This window comes from Leptosomus discolor, chromosome 15, assembly GCF_034619465.1.
Source record: "Leptosomus discolor isolate bLepDis1 chromosome 15, bLepDis1.hap2, whole genome shotgun sequence".
NCBI lineage: Eukaryota > Metazoa > Chordata > Aves > Leptosomiformes > Leptosomidae > Leptosomus > Leptosomus discolor.
In genome coordinates, this window is record NC_141405.1 from 4,096,369 (window position 1) to 4,120,590 (window position 24,222).

A 24,222-nucleotide genomic window follows, 5' to 3' on the forward strand; every position below is an offset into this window, starting at 1 on the left:
AGGAAAAAAAATGACATTTCCTTCTTAGAGAGATCCCAAGAAAATTCATTTTTATTTGCCTGGACTACTTGCAGCCATCAAAACAAATTCTCTAAAACATTCCCAAGGACCAGCAGGATAGAGGAGGCCCACGGTCCCGCAGAGCTGCACGTGCTCTCTCAGCCCTAAGGCCTTCACCTGCCTCTCGAAATGGAGACTCTGGAAGGAGTTCCCTCCATCAAACGCCTCGGTACTTAACCACAGACCAGCTTAAACACACGACAGCGAATTCCTAATCTTCTACAGAACAAAGATGATCAAAACCCAGAGCGACCTGACCCAGAGAAACCAGCCCAGCGCAGAAGGGGAAGGACAGGGTGACCTGCAGCCCGGCCCACGCGTCGTCCGACGACCCTCCCGAGAGGAAAAGAAAAATCTGGTGGCAAAAGGAAACCAAGACCTGCGAGGAACCACCCGTATTTGTGCTTGGAAAACCATCGACGTGACGTTGGAGGGGAGGCAGAGATATAAAATTATAGGAAATCAACACCAAACCAGATCCAACCAAAAAAATATATATACAATAAAAAGTCTAGAGGGTAACACGTGTCCAGTTCCAAACGCCGCTGCACAAGTGGCTCTGAAGTCTTCTCCTGCGGGGGCGGCGCGCTGCCCTACCCCAGCCCAACGTCCAGGGACATCATCACCACAAATCCTAATATCGAGGTCCAGGAGGCCAGCTTGCCGTTGCCACTGCAGGGAGAAAAGGGGAGGGCATGAGCTCCCGGGAGCTGAGACCACCTTTTCGGACGAGGGAAGCGCTGCTTTGTCTCATGGGGGCAAGGGGAGGGATCTTCAGAACCCTTGGTGCTTCCTCCTGTGTCTGCCTGCCTTTAGTGGGGGTCACCGAGGGGGTCTCACCTGGTCTGCGCCTCGGGGATGATATCATCCATCACCACGTAGACCATGGCTCCGGCGGCGAAGCCCAAGGCGTACGGGAGGAGAGGCTCTGCCACCACCACGGCGAAGGCGCCGAAGACGCCGGCTAAGGGCTCCACCATGCCGCTCAGCTGCCCGTACCTGCAAAAGACCCCGACGAAAAGCCACCGGGGACGCGGTGCGAGGGGGGGCTCTGCAGCTCCCCATCCCCACGGCCCTCCCTAACGCCACCGTGGCCGGGAGGAGCTGGGCCACCCGGCCGTGCCAAGCCAAGCCGTCTGCCAACGAGCAATGAAGACGATTTGACCTAATCTAGCTGTTTTTTCCTAACCTAGCTGGTTTTTCCCAACCTAGCTGATTTTTCCAGGAAGGGAATTAAGGCACGACGAGATTCCTTCTCCTGAGAGCTCTGCGGGATCTGAGGATCCAGCTCGCAGGCAGGGATGGGTCAGAGAGGAACCATTTCCAACCAGCACAGCTCAATCCCACAGAGGACATCTGGCCATAACCTCAACCAGGACGAAATAATGCTCTTCCCCCCTCGTTCGCTTTCCCTCTAGGACTGTTTTAACTCCCCGGACCATGGGAACTCCCTTCCCGGCAGCAGCAACCCCGGTGCAAGTCCCAGCACCGGCTGCGCTGACTGAACTGGAGGTGGGTGGGAGGAAAAGAAAACAAAGCCTTGGCGGGAGCCGTTTCCAAGCCGCCCCCCTGCCCTCCCATCCATCACCCGGCCCAGCACACGTGCACGGGCAGGAACGCAGCCCTGCGCTCGCAGAGTTCATGCCCTTGGCTTTTTCACCTCAGGGGAAAGAAAAAAAATAAAAAGCGGGTTTGAAATCCAGCCCAGAGCGAAGTGAGAGGAGAAATGAACCAAAATAAAAATAAAAATTTTAAAAAATTAGGGGAAAAAAAAAGCCCTGTTCAGTGCAGGAGCTGGGGTCTCACCGCAGGCAGCTGAAGCAGGACAGGGTGACCTGCCGGCATCACCGATGGACTCCCTGGGAGCTCGGAGCTGAGCTTGGGCACGGCGGGGGGAGCAGGGCAGCGCTCGCCACCCTTCCTCAAAGCTGGAAACCAGCAGCAGCTCTCTGGGATGCCAGGAGGGGACCCAGCAGGTCGGTACATCATTCCAGCCCCAGCAAAAACTCCACGGAGACCGGGGGGAAGCGGCTCTCGGCCGGAGCAAGCCCACCCCAAGGGCAGCTCAACGATGGAGCCACGCAAACGGACACAAGGAGGAAATCCCGAGGCGCCCGCTCGTCAGGAGCTCGTTTCCACGGGGGAAGAGGAGCTCGGCTTACCAAAACGCTTTCCACGTCGAAAATCCAGCGCCACGCAAAGGCAGGCTGACGGCCAGGCCCTCTGGGAAATTCTGAATCCCAATCCCGATGGCTAAGTTCCTATCCACACAAATAAAAACATTGATCAATAAATAGATATAAGGTGGAAAGCACAGCCTGGGGTTGGCTACTGTGAGCTTTGGGGAAAAAAAACCCAGACATTATTAAAGATATGCCTTTTGACTGGATGTGAGCCTAGCCCCGGGGCTAGCCATGCTGGTATTTAACATGAACACAGCAAACTTCATCTTCAAAGAGCTCCACAGCGTTTAATCAGCTTCAGCACCGGCCCTGGCAGCGACAGGGACCAGATGGAGGAGGAGAGACCTGTCCAGGGAGGCCCCACGAGGCGTGGGGCTCATCAGAAGAGTATTTTTCAGAAGAGAAGGAGTGTATTTTAGCCACGGGATTTCGTTTTCTTCTTCTCTCTTTTCCCCCCTCTTGCATCCTTCGGAAAGGCGGCGCTCTGAGCCGAAACCAGCCGGAGGGGAGAGCTGGTCTGTCCATGGGTGCAGTAGCCCAGGAGGAGGCAGGCTGCTGTGAGGACCGTTTCTCCAGGCACAAGAGACTAAAAACCCTGAGAAAAGGGGTTAGACGGGCAGGCACGATGAGGCTGAACCCCTCCAAGTAAAGCCCCACGTCCCCAGCAGCAGAGAACACGGCTCAGAGTTGACAACTGAAGGACAGACTGGGGAGGTTTGAAGGGATGCTCAAGGGCAGAGAATTAGGGGAGGTTTCTCCTTGCTTGCCCTCTCCCCTTGCAGAGCACCCTGCACCCGCCCAAGCCTCTCCCCTGCAGCAACCCCATGGTGGGACCACCACATCGTCCAGAGTTTATCCCAGATGGAAACAGCTCTGTGAACAGCTGGTGGTCACGGAAGGTGGATTTGCAGTGGGGGGTTTGTCGGATCTTCTACACAGGAGGCAGCTCCGTGCACCAGCACCTCCTCGAGCAGAGGCTGCTCCCGGCACCCCCTCCCCACGCCATCACCCATCCTCAGCCAGGATTTGCTCCAGCCTGGGGAACAGCCCTTCCACTCCACTCCAGGGTCCCTTCCAGCTCAGCAGAAGCTGTGAATTTTTGGTGAAAACCAGGAAATTGGGATATGGAGTTTTCTCCTTCACCCAAGGAACAAAAATATTGCAAGGACCGAACCAACCGGGGCTCATTTTGTCACGGCGTGGGCTCCTGAGGCTGAGCAGCTCCACGGGAGCGAACAATCACTTGCTCCACAGTTGGAGCATTTCTCCCATCGTGGCTTTGCTGGCGTGTGTCAGTGGAGCTGGCCGTGGCCTGTCCCCAGGGGACACCAACAGCGTGACCATCCCGGGGGGCTCAAAGCTCCAGCAACGAGGTACCTGGGGGGACACCAAGACCATCCTGGGGAGCTCAAAGCTCCAGCCCTGAGCAGGACCCAGCGCCTCTCTGCAAGGTCAGTTATTCCTTTGCCAGCAGCTGAAAGCTCCCTTTGCTGCTCTAAAACACTTGTTTCCTATTAGTAAAATAAGACTGGTGAGAAAAATCTCTCTGGGTTGTTTAAACTTCTACCAGGGTTTACAGAAGAGGGGAGGGGAAGGGGGAGAGGCTGTGGGTTTCCCTAACCAGGACAGGCTATTACAATCAAAAACATTATTCAAGGGAAAGAGAGAGAGAACGGAGGGGGAAAAACATCCCTTTTAGAAAACACTGGAGCTGCTGTCTGTGCACTGGGGTTGGGTTTTTTTTTCCCTTCCTTCCCTCGCCGTCGCACAAAGCAGCTATTACTGGCCCCGACCACAACAAATTAATGGGGTGGGAGAGGGAGGTGTGAATGGAGGGGTCTGTATGGGAAGGGTGGCGAGCCCCCTCCTCGCCCCCAGTCCCACCCAGTGGAGGGAACCCCGCGCTGACCCTTTGCCCTGCAGCAGCCCCGGGGGGTAGGAGGAAGGGGAGTTTAACCTGGAGAGAAGTGGGAAAAGCCCCGAGCAGTGGGTTTGCCCCTGCTCTCCTCCTCCTCCTCTCTCTCTCCCATGCACACCGCTACGCAAAACCCACCAGGGCTCCCCAAAAGCAAGGACCGGCCCCGGCCCTACAGCTTGGGCCACCTCCGTGGCAGCGCTGGGTGCCCAGCGGGTCCGGCACGTGCCAGGGATGGGGCTGTAGCCAGCTCGGCAAGTACAACAAGCCATGGGCTGCGGCGAGCAATGTGCCGTGTGCCGCGGCGTGCGATGGGTCACGGTGTGCTCAACGCCAACGGGGACCCGCTGGGGCCAGGCCACCCACTTCCCCCAGCCCTCCCCCCCCCCCCCCCCCCCCCCCAGGTCACAAATTTACCCTGTTTTGCCAAGAAACGCGGGCGTTGGGCGCCAGCACACAAAGCTGCAGCGCGCGCATGGGGGTTCCTCGCTCCTGCCTTGGGACACCCACAGGGCAGAACAGACCTTCTGGGCTCAGCGTCAGGCTGAGATGGTCCCCACGTCACCTCCCGGTCTCCAGTCCCTCCAAGTCCCCGCCAAGGCCTTCTGCTCGCCCACACCACACTCTCCCAGCCCTAGAACCACTCGTTCCTTCAACACTTCCTCCCACCGCAGCTCTGCCTGAACATTTCTTGGGACTTTGGGGCCTTTCGAGCCTTTCCTAGGGCCACTAATCTCCTCAGGATGAGGGGAACTCCATGACAACATGGAGGCCAGGAACAAGTAAGCCTTCCTATTTGCTTTGCCTCGGTTCACTGCACGGAGGGTACCTCCGCTCACTGCTCAGGGGCCACCTCTGTTTGCCCAGCGCAGGGTCTTGGGAGATGTCCCGGTGCTAAGGCAAAGAAGATTTACCTCCAGTGCCTGAGAAATAAAACCTCCCCAAGGGACGTTGCTCTCCCCCTTCGCCGCCGAGCCGCGCACACCTCGCGCCACCTCCATAGCGCCCGCGTCGAGCTGACGGCGGCACGGTCGGTGAGAAAGCAACCGAATCAAAGCTGCATTGTGTACGGGGAAAACAAAGGCGTCCTTATTACGGAAATAGGTGGGGATTCTTGGAAGGCTTCCCCCGACTGCAAAGAAATACATTATAAAACAGATGCACAAAAAAAAAAAAGACAGACTGGAACCGCCTGGCCCAGGGGAGCCAAAGCTCTGAGTGCCCCCAGTGAGCTACAGGACACAAGGAGACGATGACGGGGAGATGAGCAGAGATGATCCCCGTAGAGGGACAATCATCAGGATGAAATGTTTAGACACACTAGGGTCTCCAAAGCGAGGAAGGTGGGGAATAACTGGCAGAGAGGCGTTAGAAGCAGATCCCTTCTGGTCTGATGGGTCACCCGTGTCCAGCTAGAAGCCACTTTGCAGACAAGGAGGATAACGGGCGGCTCACACCCAGCCTACAAACGTGCATCGGGCTAAAGACAGAGAAGCCCAGGGGAAACCACACCGGACTCTGCCTGGGGATGCGTGTGCCCCGTCAGCGGCTCTGCCACCGGTGCCCTGGCCAAGGCAGGAATGTCACTCCCGTTTGGGCACAACCGACTCAAGTGTCACTGGAAGCCTTGAGGATCAAGGAGCCAACATGCATGAGACATGTTACCTTTCCTAGCTCTCTGCCTCAGCTTCCCCACCTGTTAAATGGTGGTGGTGACAGCAACATCCTCCATAACCTTCTCCATCTGGGAACAGAAACGCGACTAGGACACTTGTCGTCTACACGTGAGCTCTGCGGAGAGCCAGCGATGCTGGGATGGGTCTGCCCTTGCCTTGGCCGATCCTCTGCTGCAGCAGAGCCCAGCGCTGCAGTTTTAAGGAAGAAAAGCTAAAACCACGGCATCCTGGTGGAGCTCCAGCTCGGACCAGCTCCTCATGGTGAGAGGGAAAGACTTCATGTCCCCCGGGAATGTACTGGGGCTGGACCTCCTACCCCCAGCTCGCCTGCCAACTGCTATGGCACCACGCTGGGAGACTCCAAGTTCACTTTCAAAAAAAAGTTGGCATCTCTGCATATTTGCAAGGTCAAGGCACAGAAAGCCTTCTATAAGCCTAAACCCTTGTTTTCAAGGGCCTATTCTTTTACAAACTGATTATGAAAGCAGGCTACATATTCTTAACAAGCCCCTTTTCACTACGGCTTTCAATTCCCTCCAGTGTATAATGTGCATGTGTATTCTTGCATGGCAGGCCCTTACATACTGTTTTGATTGTTATCGTCTTGCCATGAAAGGGCCGATTGTTTTGGGTTCCCAAGATTACATCATGGCTCCCACTCGGGCGGCCCGTCGAGGTGTTTGATCAGGGCTCGCAGGTGGGAAGGAGCTCTGCGGCGAGCGCAGGGCCCTGAGCGTTTCCCCATACCTGCCCGACCTGTTCCACACAGCTCTGCCCCGGCGGGACGGCGGGCTCTCACGCGAGGAGGCGGCCGGGGAGCTGCTGGAGCGGGGGGAGAGGGGTGGCAGCAGTCCCCGCCGCCAGCCCCCGTGTCCCCCGGACCACACTCCCACCCCGAGCGGCAGCCTGACCCATCCGCGGGCTCACGGGGCTCCTGGTGACTCCGTTGTTTTGGGTGTTCAGCGTTTATAAAGGCCAGACCTGCAAAAGCAGGCGGGAGGATGTCACTGCCGCAGATTCGCCCTTTGATAATGCGGCATCTTCCATCTCGAGCGCTCAAAACCGTTAAAAACAAAAAAAAAAAGAACAAGTGGGCACAAACCTACTGTGCCTCCTCCTCTTGAATGCGGCCACCAGCCCCGTTACCCACGGGGACACAGAAACGTGTGGAACAGTGTGTGTCCCCACGCCAGGCAGAGGACCCAGCATACACCCCATCCCCGGCAGAGGATTCAGCACGTGCTGCCCATCGCATGATGCCTTGAGCCCGAAAGCTCTGAGCACTCCTCCCCACCGACAAAGAAACCACCAGGCTGGTAGCCACTGCACGATTTTCAAGCTGTGCAGACGTAGGGACAGATTGGAAATTGGATCTGAACGAAATCCCCCCAAAACCAGGCGTTTTCATCTGGAAGTCAACAGCAGAGCCTCCACCCAACCCGTGCCACGAGCAAGGTGCTTTCCAAACGGCACCAAAGCCAGCCAGTACCTCTGAAAAGCAGCACAGGGAAGAGGAGAAGCAGCAAGGAAAGAATTTGGGGCAAGAGCTGCAGAGATCAGAAGGCAGGAACCAGCTGGATGGTCACATGGACACCCGTGTCCAAGGAGGACCACAAAAAGCACAGGACAAAAAGGGCCAGGGTTTGAGCTCCGCCAGCCTGCTCCCGGGAATAGAGAAGCTCAGGTCAGGTCTCTGCTAGAGCCGTGCGTGGTGGCACATCCCAACGGAGACAACACCTGCTCCCCCGGTACTTGGCCCCTTCGGCGCTGCTCCTCGGTAGCCACTTCCGTGCCTCTTCCTACCCCTTCCCTCCCTCTTCCCATCGCCCCCTCGGGCTCTACGCAGCGTGCCGCCTGCTCTGTGTCACATCTGCTCGCCTGGCCCTCTGCCAGCCTTCCCCACGCACCGCTCTGGATCCGCACGCAGTAAACATTTACAGTTTTAGGAAATTTTACCCTTAATTTATCCCAAAGGCGCACAAGCGAAGTTCAAAGTCATAAAACCTACTCTCCCCTCCGACTGCAGCAGCCGGGACGTGAACTTTAGCTGAAGAGCAAGAAATTCTCCAGCTTTCCCGACACAAATCCCCACGGATGCCAGGCCAGCCCGGGACTGGGCTGTCACCCCCCTCCCCTCACCAGCAAACCCCAGCTCGGGCTGGCAGGATGGGGAAGCCCCCCGTGCCAGCCGGCCGGCCGCATCCTGTGCACCAAGGGGACGGGGATGGGTCTGTGCATGAAGCATCCACACACATTCACGTGCCTGAGCTGGTTCCATCTTCCAGTTACGTCACTTTTCTAAACCAGACAGGACTTTTTCCCCAAACCTGTGCGCTCTGCGTCCTGCCCGCGGCACGCGCGTCTTGGCCAGACTCACACGAGCACTTGGGCTCTTTCCTACCCCCCCAAAAATCCCACTTCAACCGACAGCGAACACAAAGCTCAGCTCCCCCTGCACCTCCCCGTCACTGCGTCCTCCTGTGGAGGACTGACCCGTCCCGCATGAACCACCGAGTCGTCAGCGTTACAGCTCAACTGGCCGAGGAAGCTGGGCACTGGCGCACGAAGGTGGGCAAGCCCTGGGATGCAGCTGGCCAAGGGTGCAAGAACTCCCCGGGAGATACACGAGGGTCATCACTCCGGGTACCAGGCACTGCCAGCCCCGGGCTCGGATGCTCCATGGGGCTGGGGCATGTCCCCATCCCAGCAAAGGCAGGTCAGGGCACACCTGAAAGGACACGAGTCCCGACAGCCCCCGCCAGCCTTGCCCCGAGGCGAGCGGCTGCTGGCAAGAGCACCTCGATGTTGGCCGGGCCGGCGATAAGCGATCGAAGCTGCGGCTGCCGGGCGGTCACTGGAAGTTACGGCCGGATCGCACGGAGGGCTCCCATTGTCCAGGGACTATTTATTCCTCTGGGGTTTTAAAATCTTTATTCTTATCTGCCCGGTTATTTATGTAACTGTTTGATTTATGAGTCAGGCTCATGCACAGGGTAAAAGTTCACATCTCCCCCGATGTGGGAAGCACAAAGACACGTTTCACGAGCTCCGCGCGTTCCTGCTCTCGTCTCTCCTTCACCGTGTCTCCACCTCAGCTGGGCAGCAGGACGGGCTCGGGGAGCCTCGGCGCTTTCTCCTGCTGCCAGATAAAAGCGGGAATCGGACCTGCGGGCGCAGGATCCGGCCAGCGCCAGCCAAGCCTCGCCAGGCTCCGGCTCTCCAAGGCTGGTACCTGCACAAGGAGCAGGAGACGTGGCCGAGCCCTGGAGTCGCTCCCTGCAAAACGCCCTGTGCAGGAGATGCAAGCAGGGAGGAACGGCCCTGGTCCTGCCGCTCGCTCTCGCAGCACGTAAGAGCAAGCAGGAGCCACGGCCCAGACAAATTTCTCTTTGCACAGGTCTACCTAGCCGAAAAGTTTGACAGATACCTGTAAATGGACGAAGACGCCACTTCCCATTCTCAGCATCGCTTCCCCATCGTATTTACTGGGGGTAAAGTCCTGCCCAAGGAAAGGGACCAGCACAAGACCCAAATATTCCCAGGGAGAGGCTCAGCCCCGTGCAGCAGAGAGCTGCCTCAGTTTCCCCGTTCCTAAGATAAGGACAGCAGGGCAGCACGAAAAAGCAGCAGGCAGAGGCGCCGCCGCTGCTGTTCACCGCACCTTTCCTTTTCCAGCAGCGTATTCGGAGAACAGCTCGGCATCGTGAGGGGCCACCCCCAGCCCCGCAGGCACCCGGCTCCGAGGGACCCTGTAAATCCCACCCAGCCGTTACAAGCAGAATGGCAACAGCCACAAAAAGAGTCTGTGGGGACGGTGAGAGCTTGCACCTCGTCAGAGCTGGCTCCCGAAGGTGATGGCTTGGACAGAAGCGTCTCCATTTTTGAGCAGAAACCAAGAACTTCCTTCCCCGGCAGCCACTGAGGAGCCGCAGGCAGCACCTTCCAACTCCAACCATCACCAGGAGGTTTCGGTTAAGACCCTACAAGTCAGAAGCTCCTATTTTTAAATACCTTGAGAAGACCCTCCCATGAGACCTCATTAACTCTATTGGAAGCAGCGTCAGGCTGCAGATAATTTAAATTTTTACATATTCATATAGGCACACCCATAAATAAAGCAGAATTTAACGATGTGGTCGCATTGATCTCGGGCAGGGCTAGAGCTGGAGGGAGATCTAGAACCTTATAAAGGTTATTAAAATATTTTTAAAAAAATTAAAACACACGCAGAAGCTGGGTGGTCTAAAAGCAGGGCTGGGATTACGGCCCACCTATAAAAATTCCCGATAATACCTGCCAACTAATGTTTATAGCTTCGTGCAAAACCGCCAACCCTCCCCTTTCTGTAAGAATCTTCCAATCGTAAGCACGCAGCACCTAGAAAATTCTTTTACGTGCCGCGGAAATCTCAGTGCAAATAACATACTGGGGTGGGGGAAGGGTTTAGGGGGAGTATTTTTTAAGGGTTTTTTTGCATTGTCCTCCAGATCCAGGAGCCACCAGCATACGCGGCCCCCATCACCTACAGAAATCAAAAGCCTTGAGCAAAGCGAGGGAAGAGGGACGAGCGTAGTTAATGAAGGCACTACCCTTCCTCCCTGCAAGGGGGTGAAAAGAACCTGAAAGGAATCAAAGCCCAGCTCTACACATGGATAAATATCCATAAGGATTTCACTCGTCCTCTCTCAGGCGCCTGCGGTAACATCGCGATGGAGCTCAGCATCCCCCTTGGTCCCAGCCCACGGGGCTCGCTGCCGTGGCGGGGTTGCATTGAGGGGCTCACGAAGGATCCTCGTGCATCCACGTTTGCAGCCTGATGGGGATCGTTCGCTAAAAGCAAAATTAAAAGTACTGAAATGGTTTCCCCTCTTCCCTCTCCTGCCGCATCGCTGTTAAAACACGCTGGGGGAGAGCGTGAAAGCACCGGAGCGGCTCCTTTATGCAGCCTGAAAACCTGGAACTAAACAATTTACTAACAGCTGTAGCTATAAAAGGCCCTATTATCGCATCGTGTACAGTAACAATGTCTTCTTTCAAATTGCTTCCCTTCCTCGGAGGGTTTATTTTTAAACCAGGCTGCTAAAGAGAGGAACAGGCAACCAGGGCTGCAAAGACGAACCTGGTGTTCAAAGCGAGCTTTGTTTGGCATTACCTTGATAAGATAAACAGGGATAATGGCTTTTTCTTTCTCTGCTTTTTTTCTTTGCCCTCTTGCTTTTGAGGTGAACAGGAACTGAACGGGTGCACTTTGCAGGTCAAAGCTGGGCAGCAGAGACCTTTGCGTAAGGTCCTGGAGAACACAGGATTGCCGGCTTTTGGGTTGTGGGTTTTTTTGAGGGACCAGTGCCCAGCGCTTCATCCCAGGGGAGTCAGGGCCAGGTTCAAGGGCGGCTGCTTGCACAGCCTGGCCCCACCAGCCCCAGCTCAGCTCCAGACGAACCCAGCCCCTGCAGCGCCTGCTGTGACTGCAGCGCCACGGAGAGCCGGCCCTGGGACCCCTCCGTGGTCCTCCCCGGCTCTGGGCAGCCTCCCCAGCAAAACCCCAGAGGGGTTTTGGCACCTGACAGGGTTGCACTGAAAACCACGGCTGCCTCACCTCCAGCATGGGGCGCGGGGTGAGCCGTGGCCCTGGGGAGGTGTTACAACGCCTTCAGCAGCTGCTGCTCCTCATGGGTTCTTGGAAACGCCGAGCTGAAGCCTTCTCCTCGTCCAGGGCCACCACGGGCTGCTGGGCCGTTGCCGCACTCAGCCGTGGCTCGGCGAGAAACCATTCCGTTGGCCCACAGCACACCCAGGGAAAGGGCTGGGCAGCTCCCCGCAAAGCCTCCTCGCAGGGAGGTGAGAAGCCAAAGAGCTCCACGTGAGAGCTGCTCCTGGCATCATCCCCTGTCCTTCAGGCTGTATCTGCAGCCGCAGTGAGCGCCACAGAAAGAGAAGAAAGCAACGCTTACACAGACTTTCCACGGAGCCAGATGTTGTTTGGGAGGCCAGCTGTCTCTCGTAAGTATTACAAATCAACCAAAAACCCTCCTCGGTCTAGACACTTGAGTAAGGGATAAGGAAGAAGTGAGAGAGAAGAGGAGGGGAGACTATTTATACAAACGGTGATGTAAACGTGAAGAGCCAGCGAGGGACTCGCAGCCAGCAGCCCGGCTCCCAGCCAGGCTTTGGAGACCTCTCTGCTGACTTGGGAGGTCTTCTCCTCCTCCAGCCTGGGGCAATAAATAAAGGCTGCAGCACCCATCCAGCCCCAGGAGCTGGGGCCCAGCAGAGGCTGAGCTGCCACAGGCTTTTAACCCACTCGTCTCGGACAAGTGAAGAAGAACAAGCGTTGCCACCAAACTTGCCAGCACCAGCATGGCGAAGGAGCCTCTGACACACGGACACAAGCCAGAGAGCCCGAGGGATTCTGCTCAGCCTGGCTCCGCCACGGGCTGCACCACTTCGGGCAGGTTTCCCCTGCCGAGGCACTGACTTCGAGTGCCTTGAATTCTGGTTTCGGAATGTCAGGGAAGCACAAAGCACCCGTTTTCTCTAGCAGCCCTCCACCTCCTGTGGTTTGGCTGCTTTTGGAAGATGCTCCCCATCTCCCTCACCCCCTGCCCAGCACCTCTGTGGGACCCAGCAGCCGGTGCACAGCCCTGCTCTGCAGTTCAGCATCTCCACGTGCTCCCCAGCAGCATCACCGGCCGAGAGGGACCTCTGGCAGCGGCTGCCTCGGGAAGAGCAGCTGCCCCTAAACAGCCACGCAACAGAAAAACCACTCCTGGCCAGCCAAGCGCCCGCTTGCAAGACACAAAGACCAAGAAAACCATCCTCCAAAAAGCATCCACCCTGCGCCGGTGCACAGGGATGGGGGAATGGACCCACCCCGACCTCCACAGCCTGGCAGGAGGCAGGACCAGCGTCGCCAGGCCAAGGTAAACCATTCAAGACATGGTTCACTGCCAAGAACTACCGAGGAGCTGCTCTCTCAGCTGAAGCCTTGCCTGATGGCAGCTGTCGATCAGAAATGGGTTTCCTTTGCCGGGGGGGTGCTCGGCCTGGCTCCCCCCGGCATCTCCTCGATGGTGGGACACAAGCGCCTTCCCACCGCCCATCCATTGTCTGGGGGATCCGGGGCACTGCAGGCAGGTGAGGGTCCTCGCTGGGGTCCAGAGATCTGGTTTGCACTGGGGAAGTCTCCCCCACAGATTGAAATTCACCCTGAACCCAACTGCCAGCAACCCGGACTGCTGTGACCAAACCGAGCTACTATTTTTTTTGAGAGGACCGGGAAAACGTTTGCGCTCTGCTCCTGATCCAAAGATCAGAATACAAGGTCTCTGCTCCCTGCCTGCACCTGTCCCCATCAGGGACCGAGCAACAATGCGCTGTAAGACCCCAGATTTAACTCCCCAGCATTGCACCAACGTGGGAAGCAGGTCCGTCTGCAGCACGACAGACTATCCAGGCACTGCAGGAGAACAAATATTTTCCTGGTGAGGAAAACATCTGGTAGCTTTGAAGGCAGCTCAATAAAAACACCGCGGGCCACACAGCTTTCCCACCGCGGTTTTTTTTTGCCCATCCCGCGGACCCGGCCGTGCAAGACGACGGGGGCTGTCGGTAGCGCCGGGAGAGGCTGAACGTGCTGCTGTGTTTGGTGTCACGCTGACTTCGTTATTCACGCAGCAGTAATTTTTCTTGGGAAGAGGAGGAAGCCAAGACAGCGTGGTCAGTGTGGTTTCTGTCTGTTGGGAGTGTAAGCTTGTTTATCGAGGATAAGGAGCGGGAGGGGAGGCTACGTCGCTCCACGAGCCATGGCCATCCTCTGTTGGGCAAACCAAACACACCAACGTTGTCCTGCAGCATCTGCCACGGCTTCCAACAGGAACGGGGGAACTCCAAGATGACAGAGGTGCTGGGAAAGGCCTGGGGAGGGGGAAGCGCAGGTCCCTAAAGTCCTAGAGGAGGTGTAACACCCATTTACCTCAGCAGACCGTTTTCTGACGGGCAAAGAGAGAAGCACAAGGCTTTGGGCAGAGGCGTCAGCTCCGCCGCTGCAGCAGGGCGAGCACAGGGCGTCCGTCCCCTTGCAGCCAAACCGAAGCCCCAGCTCTCCCGGCAAGCGATGGAGGAGAACATCCACACAGCCTCATCTCAGCTGGCACCAGGACCTGCTCTTCTGCCTAAATGGTGCATTTCTTCTCTCGAAGCCCATCTGCCCCTTTGCACCTCGGGGCTGGGACATCTGCGTCTCAGGCTTCTGTTGGGAAGATGCCGGCGCCGCTGCCACGAGCCTCCTCTCCTCTCCATCCCTTCAGCCATCGGTGCTGAGGATCATCAGCCAGGATGAGAAAGGCAGCAGCTGAGGAGCCACGATCCTGGCTTGTGGCTCACCAAACCCTTCCAGACCACCTTCTTCTCCAGAGCACCAGCCGTGGGGAAAACGCACCTTGGTACCACCCGCTCCGTTCACCAAAGAAAAGCCCACAAGAAACCTGCCCTGCTCGGTAACTCTCGCTTGGTAATAAACATCCACCTTCAGGAAAGGCTAATTAAAAGGTGCTTAATAAGCATCTTCCAACAGTTTTGTTTTGTAACCAGCGGCAGCGCTGGGCTTTGTTCTGCACCCCGGGCAGGAGCAGCCTGGCTGCAGGAGCAGCGTTTGTCTGGCATCCCAGGGAATGATGGAAATCCCCGTCCAGCCCCACCTCACCCGCCATCCATAGGTGGGTTTTTTCCATCAGGTGCTTCTGTGCAGGGCCTCGGTCTGATAAAGAGGTTGGGATTCGACCCCACGTTTTGATCCTACCCGAGGCACCTCTTTATTAGCTCCACTGTGGATCTATTCATAAGCAAGAGACGGAGAGTGCATGTGTGCGAACGAGAGAAAAACCCAGTGTGTCTTCTGCTGTCTCTCAGACCACAATGATTTCCATTCATTCAAAGAAAACACAGTATAAAATTTTTGCCTGGTTTCAATCTCCGTACATTAATCAAGCCGATTTTTTTTTTTTTTTCCAGCCTGAGAGACACAGTGTGGGAGGCACAGGCTGTCCCATGAAATAATATTTTCCGAGCCATAGTCAAAGTCTGCCTGTCAACTCGAAGCCTCTTTTCTGTCTGTTTTACCAAAGCTGGACAGGAAACAATCTGTGGGCACAACAGATCAAAACAAGGCCAGCATTCCCAGCAAAAGGGCTGATGAATGGGAACCATTGTGCTGTGGTGGAGGAAACATCACCACCATCATCGGGGCGGGGGGGGGGGGGGGGGGGAAATAAATATATATCTGTTTACATCACTTCCACACTTGCACCCGCTCTCCAGCTGCCCTAAAGAGGAGCTTTCTTTCAGGAGATATAGCCAGGGCAGATGGGAGCTCTGGTGCCACGACACGATGGTCCATCGGCACCAAAAGCACTTTGCAAGTCGGGCTGAGCTGGGGAAGGTTAAGCCCAAGTTAAACGTTACACCCACAGGGACGTCTGCTCTTCCCCCTTCCTGCACCCCCACGAGCGGGGCTCTGACCCTGCACAAAACAATACCTGCAGAAGAGGATGAGACAGTGTCTCTGGTGGGATTTGGGGGCTGCTGAAGGGGAGAAGGAATCGCTCCCTGCCCCGAGGAGCTCGGGGTTTAGGTGAGAACAGCTCGCTGGGTGCAGGCCAGTGCAGGGAGGTCCCAGCCCTGGCAGCGCCGTGCCCAGGGGGTGACACCCGCAGCGGGGAGACGCCTCCGCTCCCCGCCTGAGTGCCGAGGGGTTCCCCTGCCGCTGGCTCAGCCCCCCGACTGCTCCGGCTGCTAAAGGGGATCCACGTGAACCCCGAGAGTCGCTCCCCAGCAGCGCAGGGAAAGCTGCCATCATCACCGCAAACAGAGCCCCCACCACCCCCTCTGCTTCAAACCAGAGGCAGCGACCGCAGCCCCCCACCCCTAAAGGGTCTCGGCTTCATCCTAAGGCTCAGGTTTGCCAAAAATTCGCCTACACCACTTTTAACCTCTCTAGATTATTTGCACCCAGGGTATTCGAGGAGGACGTGGTGCCCAGACCACCCATGGCTTAACAAAACATTTCACTTTCTTTTTCAAACTTACAATCCTTTATATATTTCATCTGCTCCAAGTAATTTACTGCACTTAACTCAGTATCGGTTTCCCTTATTTGAACGTTCTCTCGCATCTGAAGGAGCAGCCCTCTGCTAGGCATTTTTTTCTAGTGAAAAAGCTGCTTTTGGGAGTCCCGTTAGCTCCAAGGCTTGCCCTACAGCGGGGTGAAACCACCAACCAGCCCCAAACCTGCCAAGAACAGGCCGATAGGAGCATGGATGTTACCACCTAGTGTCAGACGGGAGAGGAGCAGCCACCAGGGATGGGGACGGCTCGGCCGCGGCTCTGGCTCTGCAGAAACCACTGGTTTAAAACCCAAAATGCACCATGTGCTTTTGGAGAGGAGGAGGGCAACCAAATCCCATCCGTGTTTTATTCTTTTTCAGTTCGGGTCAGACTTGTGGATATTTCTTGCCTGCAACCAGCCAAGCAGTTCACCGTAACGGCCAGGTCTGCACTGTCCTAATTCATCTCCTATTTTTGACGGAAGAAGCAGAGAAGCAGCTCTGCCCCATCCATGCCAGGAGCACGGGGAAGGTGCCCAGAGCCACCAGCACACACACGAGCCAGCCTCAAAAATGCAGAACATAACAGATACGTGGGGTTGGGGCACCAGGCTCGGCCGTTCCAAGCATCGCACGGGCAGGTATTTAGTGAAACGAGCACAGCAAACCTACGGCAAAGGTGACAAATGCTCTTTCAGACGAGGCAGGAGCCGTCCATCATCCCAGCATGGAATTCCCGGGGCTGGGGGAATCCCACGGCACAGCCGAAATGCTGCGGGGGCACTCGCGTGGGCAGGAGCTCCAGCCCTGGGCTGGGGACGCCTCGCAGCTCTGGCTGAAATGAAAATGAAACGATCCCTCTGCCAAACTTGGACCTCACCGATCACCCCGGGCCTGAAAACGCTGCCGCAGTTGAAATTATCTTCTTTTTTTCATATTTTACTTTCTGGTGCATCCTGTCCCTTGTGACCAGACTCAGCCTCGTGCCTGACCAAGGCTGCTTTCTGGCCGCAGCCCCGCAGCTCCCGGGCTGTGTCACACAAGAACAGGCGGCAGCTCAGCGGTCCCCGGGGACTCCCGTCCCCCCAGGACCCCCCCATCCTCGGAGGATGCTCTGTCCCTGCAGCCAGGCACCGCGGTGCTCACGTACCCTCCGTCCTACGGTGGAGGAGGAAGCCTGAACCAAACCACGAAGGACCTAGAGATGGACGGTGAGGGCAGGGGAGCCGGAGAGGGGAGAAGAGAGGGCACCTGGGCAGCGATTGCAACGTGTGCTGACAAAGATCCCAGCAAAGAGTGCACGGGCAATCCTGTCTCCAGCATCTCCCAGTAGCTGCGGGCTTGATTTTCCAGCCTTAATAACAAACTTTTCTCATGTTTTACAAATTATACACACAAAACCCATTAAAATAATACTGAGGCTGCAAAATGAAACCCTCGGAGGTTACACCCGAACAGATACGGAGACTGGGAGGAAGAGCCCCCGTGCACCCGTGCTCCATGGGGATGATTTCCACTGGAAGAGCATCCTGAGTGCACAGGCTTCACACGCCGGCTGGAAAGCAGCTCAGCCGGGGAAAAACCATGAGTATCAGCTGTCGGATCGCCCGCTGCCTGTGCTGCCAGCCGGTGACGCGGCGAACACCCCGTCTGCTGGAAACACGGCGCTGCGATTCCTTGCAGAGGAGCAGGGAGGGACTGGCAGGGGAAATCCACGCAGCTCAAAGTCAGTTGCGCAAGAGATTCCCTCTTCCTCCCCAAATTAAGCAGCCGTTTGAGCCCAGGCACCGCTCACCACACAGATGAGACTGGTCACAGAAACGGTCCTGCTTTCACCGCTTGCCCCCGTCTCCCCTGGCCGCTGCTGTCTGGAGGCAAAGCCCTCACCCTCCCTCTGCCTCCTCAGGGCAGCGGGTCCATATCCTAAAGACATTCCCAAACCTTTCTCCCGTTAAAAGCAAAACTGCTGGCACAGGGCAGTTTTCTGTTCGTTCTGCAGCATAACACAGGTACGTTCAGGAGTTCCTGCAATCCTGACCGAGGAAATCAATTTTGTGGTGAATTCCTCTTCGACAGGAAAAACCCACACTCACAGGAAGAAGCGACGCTCCGTGAGAAAATGGATTTGGATTTTGCGTGCTTGCATACAGCTCGCTTACAAGCTGCCTCCTGCTTTCAGAACACAGACAGCACACGGAGGATTTGTAACGGCGAGAAGCAGAGCCAAGCTTCTGCGTCTCCAATCCCACCCACACCCCCTCCCCAGGACCCCTCTCTGCACCACCGGGCTCCCCCCAAACCCAAGAATCACGCCAAGGCACCAGCACGCTGCCAGGAGGAATGGGGAGGGGGATAACCAGCCCTTCGTGCTGATTCTCAAAAGGAAGAGCTTCTGATGGGGAGGTGGAAAAAAAGAGAGGTCCCCAAGGACCCCACCTGCCCCTCCGCTCTCGTGTTCCCAGCCAGGGCACGAGCTCCCGCCACGCGGGCAGGGACGTGGGAGGGGAGATGCTGCGGGGTCCTGGGTACCAACGCAGCGGCACCGAGGCGGGTCCCGAGGGAAGGGATGTGGGTCCAGAGGGGACAGTGGGGTGGGCACATAGGATGTCCCCCCTGCCAGCCCTGGACCCCACCTCACAGCAGCCCAGCATGGGATGAGTGGCTCAGGGTTCACTGGTGGGTGGTTTTGTCCTCTAAAAGACACAGCAGGGACTTGGAGAGACGGGCCAGCAGCGGGGACCTGCCCCGGCCCCTCTCTTCCTACACCCAGGGAAGCCACCGACAAAGCACACCAGCATTGGCCACCCCTGCCTGCACCCCTGCCTGCACCCCTGCCCGCTCTGCATCCCCAGAGCGGCCAAGGGAAGTGCAAATTCAGCCCGTCTTGATCGCGGCAGCTCCAGCCCCATCTGGTTCCTGTTAAATCAGCCACACGAGGTGGAGAAGGTTTCCTCCCCCCCGCCCTGCGCGATAGTGTGCAAAGAGGGGGAGGTAAAACAGCTTTTTTAAGACATGGCTGCCCTTCTCTTTACCTTCCTGCCTGGAAGGCAGCCAGGAGCAGCTCAAGCGTCCCCGCTCACATCTGGAGAGGAGTTTCCCCTCCCGGGGCTCGCTGCACACCCCACACCAGGCCCTGCTGCTCTGCACCCAAGGCATCGCTTCTTCACCCCAGGCACACTCGCTCTGGGCCTCGCTCCTTTTCGGTCACTGCAGCAGCTTGGTCCGGAGCCGCTGTGGGACTTCCTGATGTTTTTTCTCCTTGCGAGGAAGCGGGTGGGCAAACCACGGTCCCGCAGCACGGAGGGAGGGATGCTCCGCCGCAGGGAGGGATGCTCCTGCCCAAGGATGAGCAGCGGCTCAGCCCCCCATGGGAAACACCCCAAAAGCAGACATTAAGTCATCCTAAGCCCCGTCTAAAACTGCCATAAACCCTACATCTCCCTTCCGAAACAGGCTCGAGCGTGCTGCCCGGCCAAAGGAGCACCGATACCCACCCGGCACACAAAAGCAAAGACCCAGCCCCATCGCTGACACCCCACCTTCCTTGGGCACAGGACTGCATTTTGCTCGCACCCCCCGAAAGGCCAGATCAAGTGGGTTTTCCCCCCACGCCCCAAGCCATAAATGAAACAACTCGGCAAGGCGAGGGGGCTGTAATCCAGGGGCGAGCCCTGGCACCGGCGGAGAGGAGCTGCGGAGGAGCGAGATCGCAGGAACGGAGCCTGCACACCCGGTGGCAGCAAAGAAACGCGGACGAGCGCGGGCAGGGGCCTGGCAGGCAGCACGGAGGAGATGGGATGGATGGAGGAGCCCAGCGGGACAGATCCTGCAAGCACAGGGGTGAGAGGCCAGCACCCCACCGCAGCCCAGAGAGTCAGGGAACGGCAGAGGTGATGCCAGCACACGCAAACACCAGGTGTTTTCCAAGGTGAGGATCCCACCCTGCTTCCCAATCATCCTTTTTTGGTTGTTAACCAAAACCCGAAGCATCCCCCTGATTCGGACCATCAGCTGCGGGTCTGCACCCGCACTATTCTGCTTACACCGCCCGTGCCGGTGCTCCCCGGCCACCGTGGCTCCCAACCAGCCCCATCTCTGCAGCACCCCCAGCTCCACGGTGCTTTAAAACCCCAAAACAGTCCCTCATCACGCTCAGCCGGCGCTGAGCTCGGCATCAGCACAGCCCCAAGCGCACGGGAGCCCTGCAGCACCCCTCCTGCCGCGGGCAGCACCGGGAAACCTTCCCACCGCCGGCACGGGGGAAAGTCCTCAGCGAGGAAAAGCCTGGCAGGATTCCTGCAAGGTGTGGGGAAGGGGGGTGTTAACCCTCATCCAAACCCAGCCGGCGAGCATGGCTGTCCAACAAAAAAGCAAAGCACTTGGGACTGTGCCCGCTGGGCAGGGACCCTGCTGCAACACCCAACGCTGAGCTTGCTCAACAGCCACCCAGACGTCACCGCTGAGGTTTGCGGAGCGGCTGGTGCTCGCCCCTTCTCCCTAATCGTCTCTCTGCAAACACGCTGCTTGTTTGCAAAGCCCGTGGCTCTGAAAACAGCCCTTCAGGACACGGCACGGCCGCGTCTCACCAGCGAGCTGGAATGAATTCAGGCTCCCGCGGAGGTTTCACCCCTCTGGGAGCAATGCAATCAGGCCAGCGCTACCCGCAGCCAGCCAGCGTTTATTCATCGGGCACAAATCAGCAAGGAAGGTCCTCTGGTTCGCGTGGGCAAGTCGCAGCCAAGCCTGGGAACATCTACCAGCCGTTGCAAGCGTCCCCAGGCGCCTGCATCTTTTGCTCGAGCTCTGAGCGCGTCGGAGCGTTCATAAATCCTTTTGCACGATCCAAGGCTTGGAGGAATAAGCCTTCCTGAGAGGCAGCTCACCCCAGCTCCAGCTCGGCTCGGTGCTGACGGGGTTAGTCACACCCAGGGGGAAGCAGAAGCACAATGGAGGAGGTAAACTGAGTCACGCAGCAGTTTCATTAAAAGGCTATTTCAAAATAACGGGCACGTCGTGTCCCCCAAGAGCTGAGGCCGGACAAGGAGCAATTTCCCCTTCGGATGTGTCAAAGAGTTAGCGCTATTTCTCACGTTAGCTCACTTCAACTCTAACGCCGCTGCTATTTTTCAAGCCCACGTAACACAAATTAACCACCTAAAATTTTACTCTTGGACATTTCCAAACGGTTTCGCGGCGGAGCGGCTACACGGAGCGATTTTTGGGCTGCCCGCAGATGACAATGACAGACAGATTGATGGCAATGAAGTTATTTTGTCTCTTTTCACAGCTGACTACATTTGCATTGGTATTTTCATGGTACAGACTCCACCTTTCATCTAACATGATTAATGCCGTTGTAAATACAGAGAAAGAACCAGCTGCTTCTGGCTTCTTAGCTTCTACTGAGCAGCTGATGAAAAAAAGTCCTTTTGTTCAAGCATCTCTAGAGCCTCTGCAGGCTTTCTGAAGAGCCTTTTATTTCAAAAGGTTAGAGAAATACGGTGTCTAGAGCTGGTGTATCCTGCTTTTCACACCACAAATGGCAGCTACTGCCATCCAAGTGCCCGGGGCAGCGCACCCACTGCCAGCCCGTGCTGTCAGGATGGGTCCCCCATCAGCGGGGGATCTAACAGGGGTACAGAAGGTTTCGCTCATGTCTTCGCAGGGTCCTCACACGTGCAGCTTGTTCTCAGCCAGAGAAGGGGCTGGGCAACCTGGAGGGATCCAAAACCAGCCCTGGGGCCCCACAGATCCTCTAGCAGGAGCAAGGCAGCTGAGACAGGACGGCACTTTCATCCACGAGCCACCAAGGCTGGACAGGTTATTCACCAACTGCACACGCCGTGTGTCCCCAAACCACATCAACTACAGCACGGGTCTGGTAACCAAAGGGCGAAGGGAACGCGGTGGGCCACGAGCCTCGGGTGTGAAACTCAAACAGAAAAGCGTTTGGTAACGGCACGTCCAGGAGCCTCGGCAGGAGGGTGCCGTGTGTGAGCCGCCCACCAAGAGGTGCCAGCAGCTCCTCCAGAGCCTCAGCAGCTCCTCCGGCTCCCGCTTCACACCAGACTTCTTCCTTTCTCCCATTTCTTTAGCAACACCCCAGTGTGCCCAGTCACAGCTTGGGGCTCTCCCTGCCGTCACCCACCCTGCACACCCAGGTTTTGTTCCCGCTTGGTGTGAAAACGCACCCGAAGCCCAAACCCCCCTCCAGAAAGTTTGGAAGGGCTGAATGAACCCCGCCGTGTTCACACCAGTCCCAGGGAGAGGCACAAAAGGTTTGGCATGGGAGCACAGGGGCAATGCCACCGAAAAGAGAGCCGGGCGAGAGCGGCTGCTGGCGAGGTTGGAGCAGGCGAGCGGGGATGCCGGGAGGACCCAGAGCCTTTATTGCCACCAGTTACAGGGTCTAGTGGCCCTGCTTGGCAGGAACAGAAAACAAAGCCATCACTCGCTTTCCAACAGCTCCGGCAGCTGCTCCTACCCGTCGGGGATGCTGCTTTTGTGGAAAATCTCTGCATTTCTGTCACATCTGACAAGCACAACCACTAGGAAAACGCGGCAGCACTAGGAATTTCTTCTGCTCCTTCTGCCCGCACTTGTGCTTCCAGACAAATTTCAGTCAATGCATTTCCAGCCTCCCTGGCTCAGTAGCGATGTGGGACAGACGCACAGACAACTTCCAAGAGGCAAAGGCGCACGCCAAACCCGACGCACGCAGAGCAGAAGGGGCGCTGCGGCTTACCTGGCGCTTTGGAAGGTCGCAGACGCTGATTTTCCGATAGCCCCGAATCCAACTCCCACTGCCAGACCCTCTGAAACAGGAAAGAAAAAAATCCCGGTGAGGTCAAACCCTACAACAGCCCTGGGACCAGCCCTCCGCCTGCGCCCCGACGGAGCAAAGCCTGGCGCGAGCAGCAAAGCAGGGCTCCAGGTCGTTACCCTTCTCCTTTCCATCCAAGTGCATTTAATCGAAGCTCAATGCAAGAGCCTGCCACACTGCCCAGGGTACTACCCCCTTATGAACCCAAACCAGCAGTTTCCCCAAACTGGAGGGGAAAAGATCGCCACCCCCACCAGCTGAAATGCTGTCTTAACACGGGCCGCAGCAGCGCAAACCATCAAAGTCAGTTCCAAAGGATCCCAGCCCAGCAAAGCCCTCTGCAGAGAGCTGCCTCTGCCAGGTCACGCACACTGGTGCCACGGGGGGGTTGTAGAACCAAGCACCAACTTCTCCCATTAACTCCCCAGAAGCTGTGCTAAGCTGGGACCAGGCTCCCGGCAGTGCCACCTCCCTGGTTTCTGCTCTCTCCGTGCCCAACTACCAGCACGACGCCTGCACTGACAGTCTCCAAAGCAGTAGGAAACCCAAACTCCATGAGAAAATTCCCACCTTGCAGATTATTTTAGATTGCAGTTAATCCCATAATTTTCGACTACAGTTATTGCCATAAATCCCAAAGAAAACCAGCCAAGGAGCCTTCCCAGGAGGGCAGCGGGTGCGGGAGACCTGCGATCCACCGCTGCCTCTCCTGGGTAGCACCTTGGGGATAACTGCTCCATCCTTCCCTGCCCCCCTCCTGCCCTTTCTCAAACTTTTCTTACCCTCCCACCACCAGCACAGCTCCTTTGTCCCTCCCTGAAAAAAATCTTATTTTCAGAAAGCATCAAACCACTGCTCCTTTATTTTTTTTTCTTCTTCTTTCGTTCAAAATCCCCATTTTTGGTTTTTGCAGCCTTTGTGGTATCGCTCCCCTCCGAGCAAAGCAGAGGAGGAAAATACTCAAAGAACAGAAGCAAACCTGTTTGTGTAGCTGGTTGGGTTTTACAGCTTTCAAAGGAGGCAATTACCCGCTCTGGCTGCTGGCAGCCACGCGAGGGGACAGTGGGGACAATTCAGATGAGCATTCAGACAGGTTGAAAATGTCACTGGGAGTGTTTACCTGTGTACCGGAGGGTAAGGTCTTGGAAGAAGAGGACCGTGTGTGTTTGTGGTCTTCTGAATTTCCAGTTGCCTTGGAAACACACCGTAAAAAGCAGCACTAACTTGGATAATCACGGCATTTGCATCCTTGAGGCCAACCGAAACACTCGACAGCTCCTCGGAGCCCTGATCCAGGGCGTGTGCCAAGGCTCAGGATGGAGACGGGGACAATGGCAGCAGCGATCAACCCTACGTGTGGGGTTACGGGGTAAGGGGACTCCGAATTGTCCCTGAAATACCACGACTGGATGATCACTCCCTCTAGGGAAACACGCAGAGGAACCGAGGCACCCAGGGCCCACGC

At 56.9% G+C, this 24,222-nt stretch overlaps 1 protein-coding gene across 1 annotated transcript in view; it reads right to left on the minus strand.

The window, feature by feature from the left end:
• Positions 1 to 635: 635 nt before the first annotated feature.
• SLC39A11 (solute carrier family 39 member 11) overlaps positions 636 to 24,222 on the minus strand; it is an 89,489-nt gene continuing 65,902 nt past the window's right edge. Inside the window, exons 6-9 of the mRNA XM_086473643.1 lie at positions 22,680 to 22,749; positions 2,223 to 2,321; positions 901 to 1,059; positions 636 to 732 (exon numbers count right to left, since the gene is read on the minus strand). Coding sequence (XP_086329769.1) covers positions 654 to 732; positions 901 to 1,059; positions 2,223 to 2,321; positions 22,680 to 22,749 — 407 coding nt within the window. The 3' untranslated portion in view covers positions 636 to 653. The remainder of the gene's footprint in view (positions 733 to 900; positions 1,060 to 2,222; positions 2,322 to 22,679; positions 22,750 to 24,222) is intronic.